We start from the raw sequence: 18,561 nt of genomic DNA, 5'->3' as shown, positions 1-18,561 counted from the left end.
GTAGCGACTTGCAGGAAGATCTGCAGAGACTCATAACCGGTGCAGGGCCTTGACAGCTGACCCTGAACGTAAACGAATGTAATATATTTCGCATACATAGGAGAACAAATCCACTAATGTTCAATTCCACTAGGTGACAAAATGTTAGAAACAGTAACTACTGTAAAATATCTGGCAGTAACCATCCGGGTCGACCTTAAGTCGAATGACTACATGAAACAAACTGTTAGAAAAGCAGATGCTAGGCTGAGAGCCACTGGCAGAATGTTAAGGAAATGTAACTCAAAATGGCTCTGAGCACTATGGGACTCAACTGCTGAGGTCATTAGTCCCCTAGAACTTAGAACTAGTTAAACCTAACTAACCTAAGGACATCACAAACATCCATGCCCGAGGCAGGATTCGAACCTGCGACCGTAGCGGTCTTGTGGTTCCACACTGCAGCGCCTTTAACCGCACGGCCACTTCGGCCGGCAATGTAACTCATCCGCGATAGAAGTGGCTTATAAGCCACTTGGTCGATCGATTGTTGAGTATTGCTCATCAGTCTGGGAACCTTACCTTACCAGACTGATTAACAGGAGAGGGAGAGAAAGAAGAACCAACGATGAGCGACGCGGTTCGTCAAGGGAGTGTTTAGGGGGCGCGAGAGCGTAACGGAGATGCTCTATAAAATCTAGCGGCATACGCTACACGAGAGTAGTAGCGTACCAAGGAGAAGTTTACTGTTGAAATTCCGAGACAGAACGTTCAATATTACTGAACACTAGGAAATATTGAGCAGTGACATTCACTGTCTAGAGGGTGCTCTCATTTACTTTCGCCTGCAGAGCTCTCACTCCGTGGTCGACTTCTTTACATTTCGGTAGCGGACTCTATTTGCTCCGTAGTGAACCATCCTCGATGGTGCACAAATGTTTGTAATTTGGGGTTTTGAAGTATTTGCACGTGATGACTAGTGGCATCATTAGCTGCCAAACACTAGATTTCTATCTATACTCTGCAAATCGCACAAGTGCGTAGCGAAGGCGACTTCGTGTCACACCCTATATTTCGGTTTTCTCCACTTCAATTAACGGATGAAGCGTGAGAAGTGTCTGTTGTTTGTGCGCTCTATATCGACTATTCACCTTCACGGTCCCTATGAAAGCAGTGTGTTGGAAAATTAAGTAGATTATGCTCCAAAGACAATTTCCTACTATTTTCCAAGTGTCGCAAAACTGTTGTTCGTAAGTGCCTGTGAATTCTAATTTTGCAGCGTTCCTTTTATACATTTCTGCCATTCCAGTCTGAGACTGCGCTGCCTGTCGTTGTAATCTCTCGCGGTATCGCTAGTTAATCCGATTTCATCTGGGTCTAGCACATCTGAGAAGCTGTGTAAGTGTTTTCAAAATTATATCTTCTGTGGACTCATTGCATTATCTCAGAATCCTGGGCAATTCTTGTTGTAGTCGGTATTTGACATGACTGACCCCTGCTGCACCTTGTTAAAGTTGTTGTCAACAGTGTTTTTTCGTCACGTGCACAATTTTATGTCTCTCTGCATAAAAAAACTAGTTATTCATTCTTTTAACAGGATGAGATAAGAAAGAGGTGTGGCATTGTTAAAAAGGCAACTCGCGCTGACTAAGTGGTTGAGAGAAATCACGGAATGAGTAGTAAACGAGAAATATCACTGAACTCCGACAAAATGGAGTCTAGTGTAGTAAAAACTGCGCTATATCTGCCGGTAGTTTCTAATTACTTATGTGGCTATTTAACAGATTAAACCTCAATAGGATGCTCAGTGTTATACGACATTGTTGATGTTGACTTCTTTGTGGAAAAATCATGAAGCGCCAATTATCTTTCGCACTTACCGAGGGCCGTAGTGCAACGGTTAAGGCAATGGATTCGCATTAGGAAGGACTGCTGTTCAATTCTCCTTCCGGCCAATCAGGTTTAGGTTTCCGTCATTTCCCTAATTTACTTGAGGCGGCCCATATCGGATTCCATCCATCCCTTGCTCTTGCTCGCGCTCCAGCTCTACGGTCCTCGTCGTCGGCATGACGTTAAATCCTAATCATCTTTCCTTGGTACTTATCAAGAGCAATAACTTTCGTGTTAGCAACAAGTTTCACACCACTAAATCGAGAGGGGTTTCTCAGCAACTGACGAATGATTGTGTTGGACGACTGCTAGATGGCACCCCTTTCTGGGTAGTAACACCAGACTACCTGATTGCTCCCCCACTCTTGCAGCAAAGGTACATTTTGATAATTTCCAGCTGGCTAAGAAACCTCAACGTTTCCAGTACCAAACCTCTGACAGTACAAACAAAAAATATGATGTAATGCCGAGAATACGCATGTTGCGACTGAACACTAAAGTATACGACAAAATCATACAAAGTACATTGTAATCTTAGAATTGTCATACGTGGTTTTTACGAGTGCTTTTAAATCATCTTTATATACTTATTTATTGTTCACTACCTAATGTTCACTGATAAATAATCCATCATTTTCCGAAAGTAACTAGCTAACTGAAAAATCTGATCACACCAAGAATTAAGAGCGAATAAAGTTAATAACATAGCAATTGCGAAAGTACGCTATCATTATGAGCTGAGCTGACCTGACGCAATCAACAGCATTGTTTTCCATATTTTAAAGAAGGGAGCAAGCAACTTTCGAAACTTCCTGACAGCTTGGAACTGTGTACCGGACCGGAACCCGGAGACTTGCCTTTTGCGGAAAGTTCTCTTAAAGACTGAGGTAGTTTCGTCAGAACATCGGTTATCTTACTGATACCGAGACGGCTTTTGTATGGATACCTTACACATTATATTTAAATTTGTACTGAAAATTCATACGAAACAAGCTTCAAGATTCTTGTGAAAAATCAGCTTCTCAGTCTAATATTAATCGCAACTACTCGCTTTGATCACCAAGTAATTGCTACCCCTCCTCTAGTCTCAGTCAAGAACAGTTATCTAGCGATTGTAGCTTCATGTGTCAGCTCTGCGACACATCTAATCGCCTTTCCTTCTGTTTTCATCGGAAAAGTGATAACGCATAATATATGCGGGCGTGCTGAAAAGTAATGCCACCAAATTTTATATGTGAACACTCTTACCAGCTTTTTAAATAAACAAACGGTTTAACATTCTAAATCTTTATTCTTCACGTCTACATATTTATTTCCCGACGCAGTCACCCTGACGACGAACATTTCTCGTGAAGAGAGATCAGCTTGCTGATACCTACACTGTAGAATGTTTGACTTTGCCGACGGAGCCACAACCTCACCTCTGGTTGCACCGCTACATCACTATCCAAGTGAAGTCCTCGAAGGTGTTCTTTATGTTTTGGAAACAGATGAAAATCAGATGCGGTCAAGTTGGGAGTGTATGGAGTATGATCGAAGACAGTGAACCCAGGGTGTCGGATTGTTGCAGGTGTCACAGCGCTCATGTGTGGTCTGGCATTGTCACGCTGATGGAGAGGGTGCTCCATGTGTGGACGAACTGTTCTGACTCAGAACCCGAATAGAGCACGCCCTTTCTCAAGCCGACGTAGTTACGTTAACATCGCCATGTTACACGCTACAATTCGGTGCCCTCTAGAGGCAGAGGGCTGCAAATAGGTAAACACGAAGAACAGATGTAGAATGTTAATAAAGTTTGTTTTATTTTAAAATCTTCATGAGTTTTTACATAAAAAGTTCGGAGGCGTTAGTTTTCAGCACGCTCTCGTGTGTGTGCCAAAAGTGGTTACAAAGTATGCATAAGAAACGACACCAAGCTGATGTATGTATTAGCTACCAATTGAAGTACGAACATGCAGACTAAAATTGCGTCCTATACCAATGTTTGTCGCCTCTACAGATGCAACAGCTGTCGAGCCGTCATAAAGGAAGCATTTTATCGATGTGGCTATCAAGCGCCTTACACGCGACCATAGCTTACGCTCAAACAGCGGTTTTCATAGCGACAATAGCCCGTCGTGTCATTTCCCGGGAGGAGTTGGCGCACGCTGTCGACAGTTAACAGTGGACCCCGTTGAGCACACCAGTATCACTAGACTCAGAGACGAAGCTAGTAATCTTTCGTTATTTTTACATATTCGCAGATATCATCGTGCAACAACAATAATATGGGAATTTTGGGTCCGCCTTGATGCAAAACATTTATTTATTTATTCATTCATTCATTTACCATACCAGTTTAGGGACAAATATCACCTACATCAGTGTGTTGTTCCAATTCTACAACATTCAGAAATGGTGTCGTTATAAAACAATCGCAACTGTATAACGCTGACACACACACACACACACACACACACACACACACACACACACACGAGCTCACGTTTTTGTATTTGTTTACTAACAGCCGCTCATACAGCTGCAGATGACATGGTGAATGCCGAGGAAAACGGCAACCGAAAAACACAGAAAATACGCCGCACACAGTGACAATCTTAAAACCATGCTGTGACATAGTAAATAAGGTATTATAAAAATATTCACAGAAAACAATATTTAAAAAACAACAGCACATATGTAATAATAAGGTTTACGATGTTTTATAACTATGCAATGTTTTGGAGTTAAAGAACCCACTGATGATGGCGACATTTGTCGCTAAAACTAATTTCGAGAATGATTGAATGAATAAATAAATAAAGTATTTTGCATGAAGGCGGACCTACAATTCCCATATTGTTTTTTTTATATGCGAACGCGGACCAATGGAAGAGTTCCAAGACAAAATTATCGAACTGACAACTAATTTCCATCCGACGTAAGAGAAATCGCGCCTAATGTCCAGCAACTTAATAGTTTTCTCCTTTCTCGTTGTGCGCATCTACTGAGATCTCCATCCGAAAGGCCACAAATCGTTATATCCATAGCATTAACATTTTTAGGAAAAAAAATGGCGCAGCTGAACTCTACCTAAAACATTGTTTGTACACTGATATTTAGTGGCGCTCAGTCGGATATCAGCATTCAGATGCCTCACGGTATTACTGTACTGGTCTCTCGAAGATAGAACACACTGCACATCGCGAAGTGGTTTGCCGTCAAATTACAAGCTAAATGCTTTCGCTATCAAAGGTGGTCGTTACAGCGCAATCGATCGTTAGCAGTTCCGCAACTCTGGTCAAATCCGCTAGCCCGAAGAGCCCGTACTCCTTCCTAGAATCTTTGCCAGTATTTCGTAGTCACCCACATAAATTATTTAACAGATTCTCGAGTTGAGTTCATCCTAATGTGTTTACACGAAACATAACTTTACAGTTGGCATTTTATGGCATGGTAGGACTGAATTATGTCCTTAAAACTGACGACGTAAACCAGCTCTCATATAAGAAAAAAACAGTGCACGTCATGTTCCATAGCACCGTGCCTAGTTGATCTCTGTGGTGTTAAAAACTAACCTATTTAATGAGAGCCGCTTCACAGTCTCAAAAAAAATAAAATAAAATAAAATAAAATAAAACGTCAAAACTAAAACATTACCACTAATAATCACAAACAAATGCAAAATTTTAACAATTTTTTTCGGGCCATATTCAAGTATTACCTTCGGCCTCATTCGTACGATGTCAAAACACACCTTACTCAGCACGGGATACGGAGCACTTTATTGCCTACGACTGATAGATGGTAACAGCGATGCCTGCACTTAATTTACTGCACTAGTTTTTTAATCACATGCCTGTTGATAAACATTGGTTTGTAAGGAAATCAGAAATTCTTACTGGAAGAGTTGATACTGTAATGGGAGATACAGCCGGAATAACTTGGAATCGCTACCCAGCACTGCAACTTCTGTTGCGCCGTCTCGGGAACAAAAAAAAGAAACTCAACATTAACACTAAGATTTCAAAAATCGGAAATACGGAAGCGTCCGATACCACCCGTCTGCTTTGACCCATGACGTCACAAATTTGGCGGAACCAAAACAAACACACACACTTTCCACAAGAAGCCTAAGGACACTAACGGGACAAGCGCAGGAAATGGGGTGTTTTGGGTGGGGCAAACTAAATATAAACAAATTTAGACGGCTTGCGTAGCTACAACGTGTAAGTGAAGACAGCCATGAATGAATACCCACCCACCTCCCCAGGGGTCGTAACCCCTGCAACCCATAGAAGATAAAGATGCTTCAGTAGCTGATTAGTGTTTTTTGTCTTTTTAAAAAAAATCTCACGGGATAGAACGAACAGATCAGAAAGATAAATATAATAAACTAAAACAGAAATTCGAGGAAACAGATAATTAAAATAAGTAATAAGTGTCTTTAAATTTAAAAAAATCTCACGAGATAGAACGAACAGATCAGAAAAGTAAATAAAATAAGATAAGATAAAACAGAACTGGAGACAGCCACACTCAAACCAAACTCCGCGCCGTCATGACGTCACACACAACACCCTTACGTCACGGGTCAAAGCCGACCCGTGGGATCGGACGCTTCTGTCGACCCCAAAAATCATCAGTCGCGCCGTACATTAATTTCAAACGTTGACGGTAAAAGTGTGTGTAAACCAGTGGAAAAATGCTCCTTAGAAGCACAAAATAGGACGAATATGTTTCTGTTTATTTAAAAGTCTGACTGAAAATTGGGGTACCAGCTGCCTCATTCTCCCTTCCTCAGCATCTTTAAACATTTTGGCATGTGAACATATTCACACTTATTTGTAACATGAACTCTACATTTACATCGATACTCTGCAAACCACATTTCAGTGCCTGGCAGAGGGTTCTCCTCAAACTCCTATAAGCTTCCCTAACTCAAATCCACTGGTCCATCAATGTAAATTACTCATACCCACCACTCCCAGTTGCCCTTTCTCACTCATTCATTCCAACATACTGTCAGTGTCTCTCTCCGTCATTGTCTCCTGTGTCACGGCCACAGTCCTCTCTGCTCTGTCCTACAATAAAGTCACATTTCATTGCCACTACTTCCTCCTTGCTCTCTTTTACTGCTAAAATCTCGTTCCTTCCTTTTCCACTGCTGCTGTCTCTTCCCACCTCCCACCTCTCTCTCTTCCTCATTGTCACATATTCTCTCTCACTGTCATTAGCTCTCACCCACTTCCACTGTCTTTATCCTCCCTTCTCCTCTCCCCCTGGCACTGTCTCCTCTACACTCTTCCTAGTGCTGTTCTGTCACTGTCAACTACGTTCCAGTGTCACCGTGCCCCCCCCCCCCCCTCTCGCACTACTATTGTCTCTCTCACTATCTGTAACATAACCACTATCTCCCAGTAATTATTACTTTCCTGTATTTCTGCCACTTCCACTGTCTTCTCTCTCAGCATAAAAAAGCGTGACTATGATCATATGTCAAAATTTTTGGATTTTTTTAAAAATAATCTGAGGAATGTAGAATGACGCAGGTGGTTCCCGCTTTACAGTCAGAATATTTTAAATGAACAGGAGCATATTCGCAAATTTTGTGCTCCAATAGGAGCATTTTTCTGCTGGTTTCCTCCTTTTTCCCTGTTGCAGCAAGGCATGTAACTCATATAAAAAGAAATAATTGGTAAGTAAAATTTAGATAGTTTACTTATGTGAAATTGAAATAACGCAAAACTAACGTTACACCAGAGATTGGATTTAGCATGCGCTTCAGTGCTACAGCATGGGGTTTCCAGACAACGGAGACACTTTACAGCATATTTCTCCGTGCTACGTCCCTTTATAAACTACGTTTTTTCCTCACAACGGATTTTACGAGCACATTTTGCATGAACAAGTCGGGTAACTATGACCCTTGTATCTAGGAAACGGATAAAGATACGAAGAAAATTTGCAAGGTTGTTTTAGATTGGATCTTCGGAAAATATCGTATAAATTTCAGCCATCTGCTGTGCATGGCAGTCTTCGAATCTTTTGCTCGGTTTTGGTGACATCAAAATATGGTGAAAAAATCCGAGGAACGCCCGTGAATTAATGGTGCCTCCGTAAGTCCCATCAAGCCCACTGTACACCACATCAAAATGCAAAAAAGAACCAAACTATTTGCTCCATCTGCCTAAGCAGGAGGAAGTGTATAATATTCATACTCTGGCCCTGTACTGTAGGCTAGTGACACCATTCATCTGTTGCATATACAAGCAGTCCCTAGTCCATGGGCTATCCAAAACACTTGGAACTACCCTTCTATCAAAGTCACCCGAGTTGTGAATACCGAAAATCGCGTTTTAATGGGCGGCGTTTTGGAATGTATTAGGTACCCATGCTGTCACTTGCATACAGATGACCAGAAATTTAGAAATACATATGCGGATGGATGGTTGTTAACACTGCCGACGCCAACTGAAGGAAGAGCTCAGACGAGGGCATACGAAAGTATACATCGTACAAGAGAAATTACTCGGTCCAGCGTGACAGAAATTTGAGTACTCCCACGAAAGTTTCATCTTTCTGAGGAATATTTTTTAGTAACTCGAACAAGCAAAACAAACCAGTTTCGGCAATGTTCAGTTTGTCTAGCTACATGAATTATCAGCAAAATGCTCAGCAGCGAATCACACACATACACACATACATACATACATACGGTACTAAAATACGATAACTACAAAATGAAAATCTTTTCACGCTGTGCATGAAAGTCCAGCGAGTAATATATACTTTTTAGAACAATAAGGTTAAAAATTTCAGTTGTCAGCGCCACAAAACAAAATATTTACAGGAAGACATAAAAAGGTACCGATGATTTAAAGACTACATAAACAAACTACTTCGAAAAAAAGATGGAGCATATAATTATTCCTGTGTTACAAAGAACAGCATATTTCACTGGGAATCTTGTTGATACACACAGGAAAAGAATACTACATGATTATATTCACTGTTGGACATGAAAAGAACACTTGTCGCTCTCGCTCGCCAGTTCAGAAGAACAAATCTCCCAGTGGCACGTAAAAGAGAGAGAGAGAGAGAGAGAGAGAGAGAGAGAGAGCTGTAGGTTCAGGCGTAAGCATCCTCATGCGCACGAAGTTTCCGCGGTAAATACAATCTGTCCAATGAAGAAGCCATGACAGCCAGGCCATTCCATAATACATTTTCATTAATAGGCCTCGCTTTCAAAACTAGTGCATTTATTATATTTACAGATCCTGTCTTGAAATAGCAGCCACATGACTAAAACATTTAAATTCATATGGCTGACAAATAGTAAAGACGCATTACGAATTTGTCAACTACACATTAGAATCTGAGCTACATCATGTGCCAAATGAAATGCTCTACAAATGAACTTAAAACATTGCAATTTCTCACATACATTAAAGGATAGAAAGCAATATATCGGAAAGGCGCGAAGATGGTGTTGATATTGCAAAACACAAAAATTATAAACTCTAATATCAATGAGTGATGCGTAAATGATGTTGGAAATAATCTAGGTTGTTGAAGCAATAACAATTTCTCTCAGTAGACAGCAGCAGCAAACTAGGGCGATACTGTACTCACAATAACTGTTCGATCCTAACCTCAAATTCCGTGAACTCCCATGCAGCCAATACAAACGAAAATACATATTTGCAACCGCCAATGGCACTTTAATTGCAACCCATCACACTATGTTTTGCTCGTTATAAAAATTCAGCGATTGTGCACCACAAAGAGGCAGCAACTACACCACTTTACCGACAAGCCAACAGCTGATGAAAAGTATGATTTCATGAAACTCGTTCACTAATATAAGCTGCAGTTTGTATTTCCCTGTATGGCCATTGACAATGGCGGTCACGACTTTTGAACGGACAATCAATAGACTCACATATCATGTTCCATAGCCCCATGCACTAGGATGGCACTCACCTGAGGAAGGTTTGCTGAGATCTGTCGCTGAAGAGAGTCCCGCTCTTTTTCTACTTCTTGAAGTTTTGCTTCTGTTTCACACAGCCTTTCTTGAGCTTCTCGTAGACTGTCCATAAGCTTGTCCCGTTCATCCAACATTGAAACCATAAGCTGTTCGAAGTTCGCATCTTCTCCAGAGAATTGCGAACTTCTCTGACTGATACTGTCCTCCGAAATTGTCGGCATCACATCACACATCATATTCCACATGGTTGCTTATTCGGAAGCACCGGCAAAGAGTGGTAAATATTAGCGGAAAACAAGAAACTGAGCAGTTTCGGACTACAACACTAAGGGAATGAATATCTATATTTTACAGAACATGCAGCTATTTATATTATCTAGAACTGACACACGGGGCTGTTAACGCTTCATTGCAGATACGATCATACACACAACAATCGAAGCGGCAGTACTTCATCGGCATTATTGCCGAACCACTAGCGTGACACACCTACGTTCAGTCTCCTACCACCCCATTACTACAACTACACTTCTTAACCCACGCGGCCATATTGAAACATGACGTCACAAATGACAGACGCCGAGAGGTCACGGGACTCGAGCATCATGACTGAAAGAAGTCGACGCAATGCGAATAGTCTTTGCTTGGTATCGCGCCATAAGAAGTGTGATGTGTGGCTAGTATTGTCATAAAATTCAGGCGTTTTGTGGTTTTTTTTTTTTTTTTTTACAATTAAAGATCTAAATAAACTCGTTTGCGACGGATAAGTCAATTGCATAAACCTTTACAAGTTTAATAGTAGTACAGCAAAAACAAACACACCAGGACAGCCAATAAATGTTAATCGTTATAATACGCAAGAAAATAGCCATGATGTGTCTTGTAATAGACGTGGATAGTAACATTATATTAACATTTGAAATATTAATGTTACTTTTAGATGCATTGGCGTGAAATTGAAACAGGCCCTAGTGCATTAAGGTTATAATAGCATACGGTATTTCAATGTGCTTATTTAAGGCGAATTTGAACAAGGGTTATCTCGCATATAACACATTTCAAAACTTGTTAGCGCACGAACAGGCACTTCTTTCATAATTTATTGATATACTGTACACATGAAGATTGCCAGTATCCACATTGCACACACATCTCAACATTGGAGCTGTTTTCTTCACTTCTTGTGTATCAATGTGTCAGCTACTGACTCGTGCTTGAAGATATGTGATACAAATCGTACTAATGATTAAGGTTACTTCGTCTCTGCGTTGCTGCTCAAAAAATATTGTGTGGAACTTCATATGGAGCCTGGAATGTAACTTAAAAAATCACATTAGTTTTGTGTTTTCTTACCTAGGGTGAAATCATTCAGTGAATTTCACAGTCTTATCCCTCCATATTGTACTACACCTGTCGTACAGTAACCCAGGAACATGAGGTACCCAAAATTCCACCACCACCGAGCTATCAGGACATATTTTCAGTCGCACCTTGTGCAATGAGTATGCAGCAATCTTTACATAGGAGTTACCACAAACTAAGAGACTTTCTTTCCAAGTCTCATTAAAAAAAGTTGGATGAACCAAGTTTCTGCCTCTGCATAGTATACATCAGCAATGGAATAGTGTTAAGTTCTTAGGTATTGTTATAGATACTAAACTGACTTGGGGGCCACATATTAAACACATTAGTGCAAGGCTGTCTAGAGTGGTGTATTTGTTAAAGAATTTAATAAACCATGTACCTGCGGCCTATGTAAGATCAGCCTACTTTGCTTTTTTTTCAAAGTATTATATCTTATGGGCTTTTAATATGGGGCAATAGCTCACACCTTCAGGACATTTTGGTACTTCAGAAGAAAGTAATTCGAATTATCACAAACAGTGATAAACTGGCCCACTGCAAACCACTGTGTATCAACTTAAAAATATTAACTGTGATAAACGTGTATATTTACACTGCCCTACTGCATATAAAGAGCAACTTTATCAGAATACCAGCGTAGAAGAGATGTACACTCTCATGGAACCAGAAATAGTAACAATCTTGACATACCTTACTACAGATTATCCAAGTCATTGAAGAGCTACGAAGTGGTGGGTATGAAGATGTTTAATAATTTGCCACTAGAATGAGTAGAAGCTCCAGTTGATTTATTTAAAGACAAATTGTTCAGTTGGTTAGCTGCAAATCCATACTACTCACTTCAGGAATTTTACGACTGTAAAATATCATAGTGGTACCGATTTGGAGAGTGCAGCGTAATTTCTTCAACTGAATCAGTTATGATGCAATGCTTTCATATTATTTCATTTTAAATATTGTATTTTATGTAAAACCTATGTCACATATTGATCTTTAACCCATGTATATATGCTGTATAACTTGTATATATGTAACTTGACTTTGTCAATTGCTGTAATAGCTAAACGACAATAAAATTTCATTCATTCATTCAATGAAAGCAGCAGGTTCTGTTAAATGTCACTAAGGGCTGTATGTATGTGACAGCTTAGGCTGACCCAATTAAAGATTAGTAAGAGCAAGCTGTAAAACAACATAACAAATAATTTCGGTTCTCCATTGTACTGAATGACAAAATCTGTGATATTTGCTATGATGACTGTTATTAAAATGCATATTTATAGTTTACGATTTGAAAAGATAAGTGTTGAGGAAAATTTGCTTCTTCTTCAGGCAATAGGAACAAAACAGAGATGACATGACTCTTACAGGAAATAGTGACAACATTATTTGAGCAGTAGGGGATAAGTATTTTGAATACTTTAACCCTGAAATTTTCTTTTTTTTCCATTTAGAGGCAACATGCACAAATAGAAATATGTACAGGCAGAAGGATGTAAGTGTCTCCTGTTTACTGTAGAAATTGGACTTACACCCTTTTTCCCAAAGAAGAGCTAGTTATTAAAATCAAATTTTGAATTTTTGAACATTTTAACTTATAGCCTAGGTAAAACACTTACCTCATCACTTACCTATGCAGGTAGTATTCTTCCAGCTGAGTACAAAAACATGCTTAATCTCCTGTTTCAAGGAATTAAGCTCCTACCAACTGACACCTTCACTTTCAGATGCTGTAGATGATCTGCTAGTGGTCTCTGTCAGTCTCATTGTCAACTCATCAGCAGTTTGCAGTCTCACTGACCTTTATTGAGTGTTAGCGGCATGTTGAGGTTGTGTGTAATCTTTATAAACTGTTGTTTCATAACAAGCTAGATATTCAAAACTTTGTTTGTGCCTGTAAGTACACACAAATTTCACACAAATTTATGAGGACAGTAACATGATACACAGCTGCCACAAACTAATAAGATAGAGTGAGTCTTAATTCTTAAATTATGCAAAAATAAAGCTGAAAGTAATTGGGAGATATTTCCTGGTATCACTGCAGTCTTCAAATTGAATTTCTTCAGCTTCTGGAGAATAGGTGGAGACATTCTGCTAATGATGACAATTTGCGTGGTGTCATTTATTGTTTGTGCGGTCTGTAAATTGGTGAGTTCACATTATTCAATAATGTGTTTTGTTTCAGAATGACTACTTTGCCAAATTGGTGTATCAATATCAGATGATGAAAACTTCTAGTGTAACTCCATTTTTTGCTTATCTTTCAATTTTCATGCATCACTTTATTATTTTTCTCCAGTTTTTAATTTCTTTGGCTGTTTGAGTAACTTTTGCTTGGACTGTCATACAAAAATATGAAGCTCCTGACAGGACTTACAAATGCAGAAAACGAAAGTTTTCTAAAAATCTTCAATATTGTGGGGTTCTAAACAGTTATTAGTATAAATATTTTAACCACAAAATTGGGGAAAAATTTGAATACCAGATTACCACTGCAAGCAGTCAAAACCGAGCACAAATTAGGCCATATCCGGCTCCACTTAACTGAATAGTCCGAGGACTGCACGTGCTGGTATTCAAACCGATTTGGAACCACAGATAAAACATCTGTGAAAGTTCTGCTATAAGTTAACAATGTACCAAACTAAAATTAAACAATGTGCAGCAGTCCTGTCAGGTTGCTAGCAAAAGAGAATATTTTGTGCTCATTTTCTTTTTAAAGTGGGACTCAAAAGTCCCCTCAGATCTTAAAGGATTAAATATTTTGGTTTACCTGACACCTTCAATGGCCAGCTCTCAACCAAACTGTCACATTTCAACCTAACCTAAACTTTGGTCTGCCCTGTAGATCAGTAGGTCACCACAACTAAGATTTCATATTTACATTCATTGCCTTTGCCAACTCTCAACCAAACAATGGAAGCAATCTTGAAGGTAGATGACAAAACAGCATATCAGAACATATGGGACACTGTGGTATGTTACAAAAGAAAATGACTAAGAAGAATATGAAGTCTAGCAGTAAAATATAACCTATGATGACACTGCAAGATGATTCATATCTCTGCTGCAAGGGATTGACTAGAATTCATTCTTTCAAACCACTTGCTGAACAAACTGTAGTGTGATGGCTTTATCATGTTGTTTAAGAACACTTCATAGAACGGCATTTCTGGGGATACAAAGCAAAACCTGTACCATGAGCTACACTACAGTTGTTAACCACAACATACATCACAAAAAAAAAAAAAAAAAAAAAAAAAAAAAAAAAAAAAAAAAAAAAAAAAAAAAAAAAAAAAAAGTGAAGAATGTAGTCTGCATTCTGTTCTCTTCCTGTTTGTACACGTGTGCTGTAACATGCTACGTCTTTAAGTCACAGGACAAAGCAGACATCATGAATCGGTGGTTGTGGTTGACACAAGATTCTCAAGCAATTGAACATGTGCATTGGCCAGGTAGGTTGATTGATTATAAAGAAGAAAGGGTGGCAGTAGACAATTAGAAAGCAACAAGTATTTTTAGTTATTTGTAAAGAGACTGGAATCATGCATCTTAGTGTGTTTAAATCAAGTATAGTCTCATAGCTGCAACATCAAGTAAAACGGCACATTTTTCTCTATGTTGTGAAAAAGTGAAATTGCAAGAGTTGTGTATCATACCTTAGAAAGACGTGTTCACAGCTTGCATTCTGAGTGTGTGGCATACTGCATAAGAAAGTTTAGGGTTTAATATTCTGTTGATGACATCATCATTAGAGTTAGAGGTAAAATCTTTGAAGTTTTGGAGATACCATCATTGGAGTGCCCCACAATATTCCATAACAGTCACAGTGTGAAACCTCTGTTGTGACTTTGTTGTTCCTGCAACTGTAGTTGTGATTTCAGGGTGCATATAGTAGACATTCACACAATGAGCAACGGCATTTACCATTTGGGCATAATCTCCATCCATGGCCATGCTTTTTGTTGGTTCAAGTAATTCAAACATGCGATAAATCCATTTTCATGTACATCTACATGACTGCTCTGTAATTCATACTTAAGTGCTTGGAAGAGGGTTCATAGAACCACTTTCAGACTATTTCTTAAACGTTCCACTCTTGAGTAACACGTGGAATAAAAATGAGCACCTAAATTTTTCTGTGTGAGCTCTGAGATGAAAGTGTGTGCAGGTGCCACCACAAAATGAAACATGTTTAGTGTTCATGTAATAATTGCACACACAACAACATCAATTCTTCCTTTGGAATTTAATTGAAACTGTCCCTAAGATTTTACATAGCAGTCTTCATGCGAGGGAGACAGCAGCTATCACAATATCTAACCCAGTATCAGCGTTTCATTGATTCAAATGCAGACAACAGATGTTTGATGGTTTTAATTCTGGAAGGTCAAAACCAGTGGCCAATGGAGTAACTGTTTGCAGCATCTTACTGTAAAAATTTGATATGAAGCTGAAGTAACAGTTGTGCATGATGGTTCCCACTCTTCATTATAAGTCTATATATCGTCAAACTCACACTTGAAAAAGATACAATAACAACTGCAGATTTGTGTACTGGGATATACCTTTCTAAACTGCTATATGTGTGGATGCTCTTTCTTCATTATACACTGAAAAAAAAAAAAAAAAAAAAAATTAGTACAGCCTTTTAGAGGTTTCCAATTCACACAAGATTTATTGTTCCTACAGTGCAAATGGAGTAAATGAAATGATTACATTTACAGATCAATAGCACAAGCAGTTCTAAGGTACCAGGTATTGACTCGTGCTATAACACCCATATTAGTATGTGGTGTTGCCTCCACAGGCAGCAATGCAGGTGGTGATTCTTACATCTGATCAATTGTACAGAAGGTGACTACTGTCCTGGGATACATTACTCCACACCTGCTTGACCTGTTCATGAAGTTCCGTAAGAGTTGTTGGCTGACGAGTCACGCAAGTCACTTCTCGTCCCATCACATACCACACGTGCTTGATTGGAGACAGGTCCGGATATCGTGATCACCAGGGAAGCTGCTACATGCCTTGCACAGTACATTAAGTCTCACAGGCAGAGTGTGGGTGAACATTATCCTGTTGGAACAACACATTGCCTTCCTGTTGATTTAAAAATGGGTCCAACAACAAAGGTGAACGAGAGTTGCAGCTTATCGCACTCCAGACCATAAGGCCTAGGGTGGGGCCAGTGTGTTTTGGATGAATGCATTCTACGAGACTGCTCACCAGGTCTACGACGTACCTGCAAACGACCGTCACTTACGTGCAGGCCGAATCTGCTTTCATCACTGGAGACCATGGCACACCATTCCATCTTCCAAGTATACCTCTGATGGGACCAGTCAAGCTGTGCATGTTTATCCTGGTAGCCTGAGTGGAATACAGGCTGGAGGTGTTTGTGCCCATAGTCTCACTGCTATTAACCAGTTTGCAACAGTTCTTGTTGACACTTCTGGTCTCCCAAGCCCTCTTATCTGTGCTGTGTTAGCTGTACGCTCTGCCACTGCTGCTCTTAAAATATGGTGATCCTGTGAGGCATGTGTGCTGTGTGGACATCTAGAACCTTGTCTACTGGTGTGAGAATGTTCATGTGATCACTCATACCAGTATAACTGCGCAACTGACACAGCACATCCAACTTGTGTTTCTATTCTCCAAAAGGAGCATCCTGCCAATTGGAAGGCCACATGATTTGACGTCTTTCAAATTCGCTCAGTTGCTGTAGGAAGCACTAGTGTGTCTCCATGACACGGCTGCATGTTTCCTTCACACATTTGCACCACACTGAGCCTTCTGACTTGAGCATTCACTGTTAAAGGGTAGACGCAGATGGCTTTCTGGTAGCCATGCCACTATGCTCTCTGTTGGTGGACAACATTAAAACTATTATCAGTACATCTATTATCCCCCAGGTGGAATGTGCCATCATTGGATGAAAAGCAATGTCATCTTTCCAGGTGTCCTATTTTTTCTTCCTTTCTTTATTTTTTTTCTGTAAAATTACTAACATTTGAATAATGCGGGACACATATTGAATGTTGGTTTGCTGGAGTACAGCTTTCTAAATTTTTTGAAAACTTTTAACAGAAGCAGCGAAAGGCAAGCCTGAATGGAATTTATTCCATCACAATGACACATCTGCTCACTGGGCAATAAAAGCACAAAGCTTTCTCTCAGTAATTTGAAATCTAGACAACTCCACATATACCATACTGGCCAGATCTGACTCCATGCAATTCTTTTCTTTTCCTGAAAGTGAAAGAAAAAAAATCTGAGAGTTCTGTATTATGTCCCCAGAAGTGCTGTGTCTGTGAAGTGTTCTTGAACAAACTTATAAAGCGATCACACTTGAAGAACCTTATAAAGACATCACATCATATTGTGTTCAGCAAGTGGTTTGAGAGAATGGCTTCTAGTCAGTGCCTTGCAGCAGAGATGCGTGCCATCTTGTTTCATCATATGTTACAGTTTACTGCCAGATTTCATGCCCTTCTCAGTCATTTTCATTTATAGCATGGCACAGTGCCCCATACTTTCTGATATGTTGTGTCATCATCCTTGGATATTGTTTCCCTTGGAACTTCAATGTTTACTAATAATGTGACTCACTTAGATGAGACACAATGAACCTTGTCCAAGAGTTCATTGTCACTGATGGTGATATATTACGCATCTGACTCCCCGGTTTTTGATGCCTTCTCTCACCTGCAGGGTCCTAGCTTGTACATTCATTCTGTATTTCTCAACATCTGCATGCTCTACCCTCAGTTGCATTTCTCACTAGTTTCATTCTGTTGCACTGGTTCTATACAGATATTGTGTTGCTCATAGACAATAAATCAATTTCACTCAGTTGCTGTTCATTACATTCTTCAGTCTAGTCATTCACACCGAATGTAGAAGCTGTGATCAGGAAGAGCTATATAAATAAAACTGGAAGCTCTAAAGATGCTTACTTCACTAAATTCTCTGATGATACCTCTGCAGTAAATCACCATGAACATCTTCGGAGTGAAAAAAAGACACTCAGCTGGTACTTCTGAAAGAGATTACATGCTAAACAGACTTTGTTAGGAAAACTCATAGACATACATTTAGTAAACAAGAAGTATAACACCATTAAAGAACTCTTGATCAGTAGGATATTAAAGATGCCTTGAAAACACTGTATTTGCACCTTCTTCTTAAGTACCATGGAATGTGGTTTCACCTCTCCATTTGTTTAACAATATTTCCTCATCCTTTGATCATTTTGTACAATATTGCAGACAGATACTCTTTTAAAGATTTGTGCAATCTGGTGCACAGAACTGAGATATCATATGGAAACAAATATCTTTGTTGAAAACTGA

General features: G+C 39.6%; 1 protein-coding gene across 2 annotated transcripts in view; it reads right to left on the bottom strand.

The window, feature by feature from the left end:
* Window positions 1-10,369, bottom strand: part of LOC124555606 (liprin-alpha-2-like) — a 381,425-nt gene extending 371,056 nt beyond the window's left edge. For both annotated transcript variants that reach the window (XM_047129575.1, XM_047129576.1), the window contains exon 1: window positions 9,835-10,369. In XM_047129575.1, the coding sequence (XP_046985531.1) occupies window positions 9,835-10,083 (249 nt within the window). In that variant the 5' untranslated portion in view covers window positions 10,084-10,369. The remainder of the gene's footprint in view (window positions 1-9,834) is intronic.
* Between the last annotated feature and the right edge of the window lie 8,192 nt (window positions 10,370-18,561).

Source organism: Schistocerca americana, chromosome X, assembly GCF_021461395.2.
Source record: "Schistocerca americana isolate TAMUIC-IGC-003095 chromosome X, iqSchAmer2.1, whole genome shotgun sequence".
NCBI lineage: Eukaryota > Metazoa > Arthropoda > Insecta > Orthoptera > Acrididae > Schistocerca > Schistocerca americana.
The sequence above is the reverse complement of the archived record's forward strand: the minus strand, read 5'-3'. Positions and strand labels throughout refer to the sequence as shown.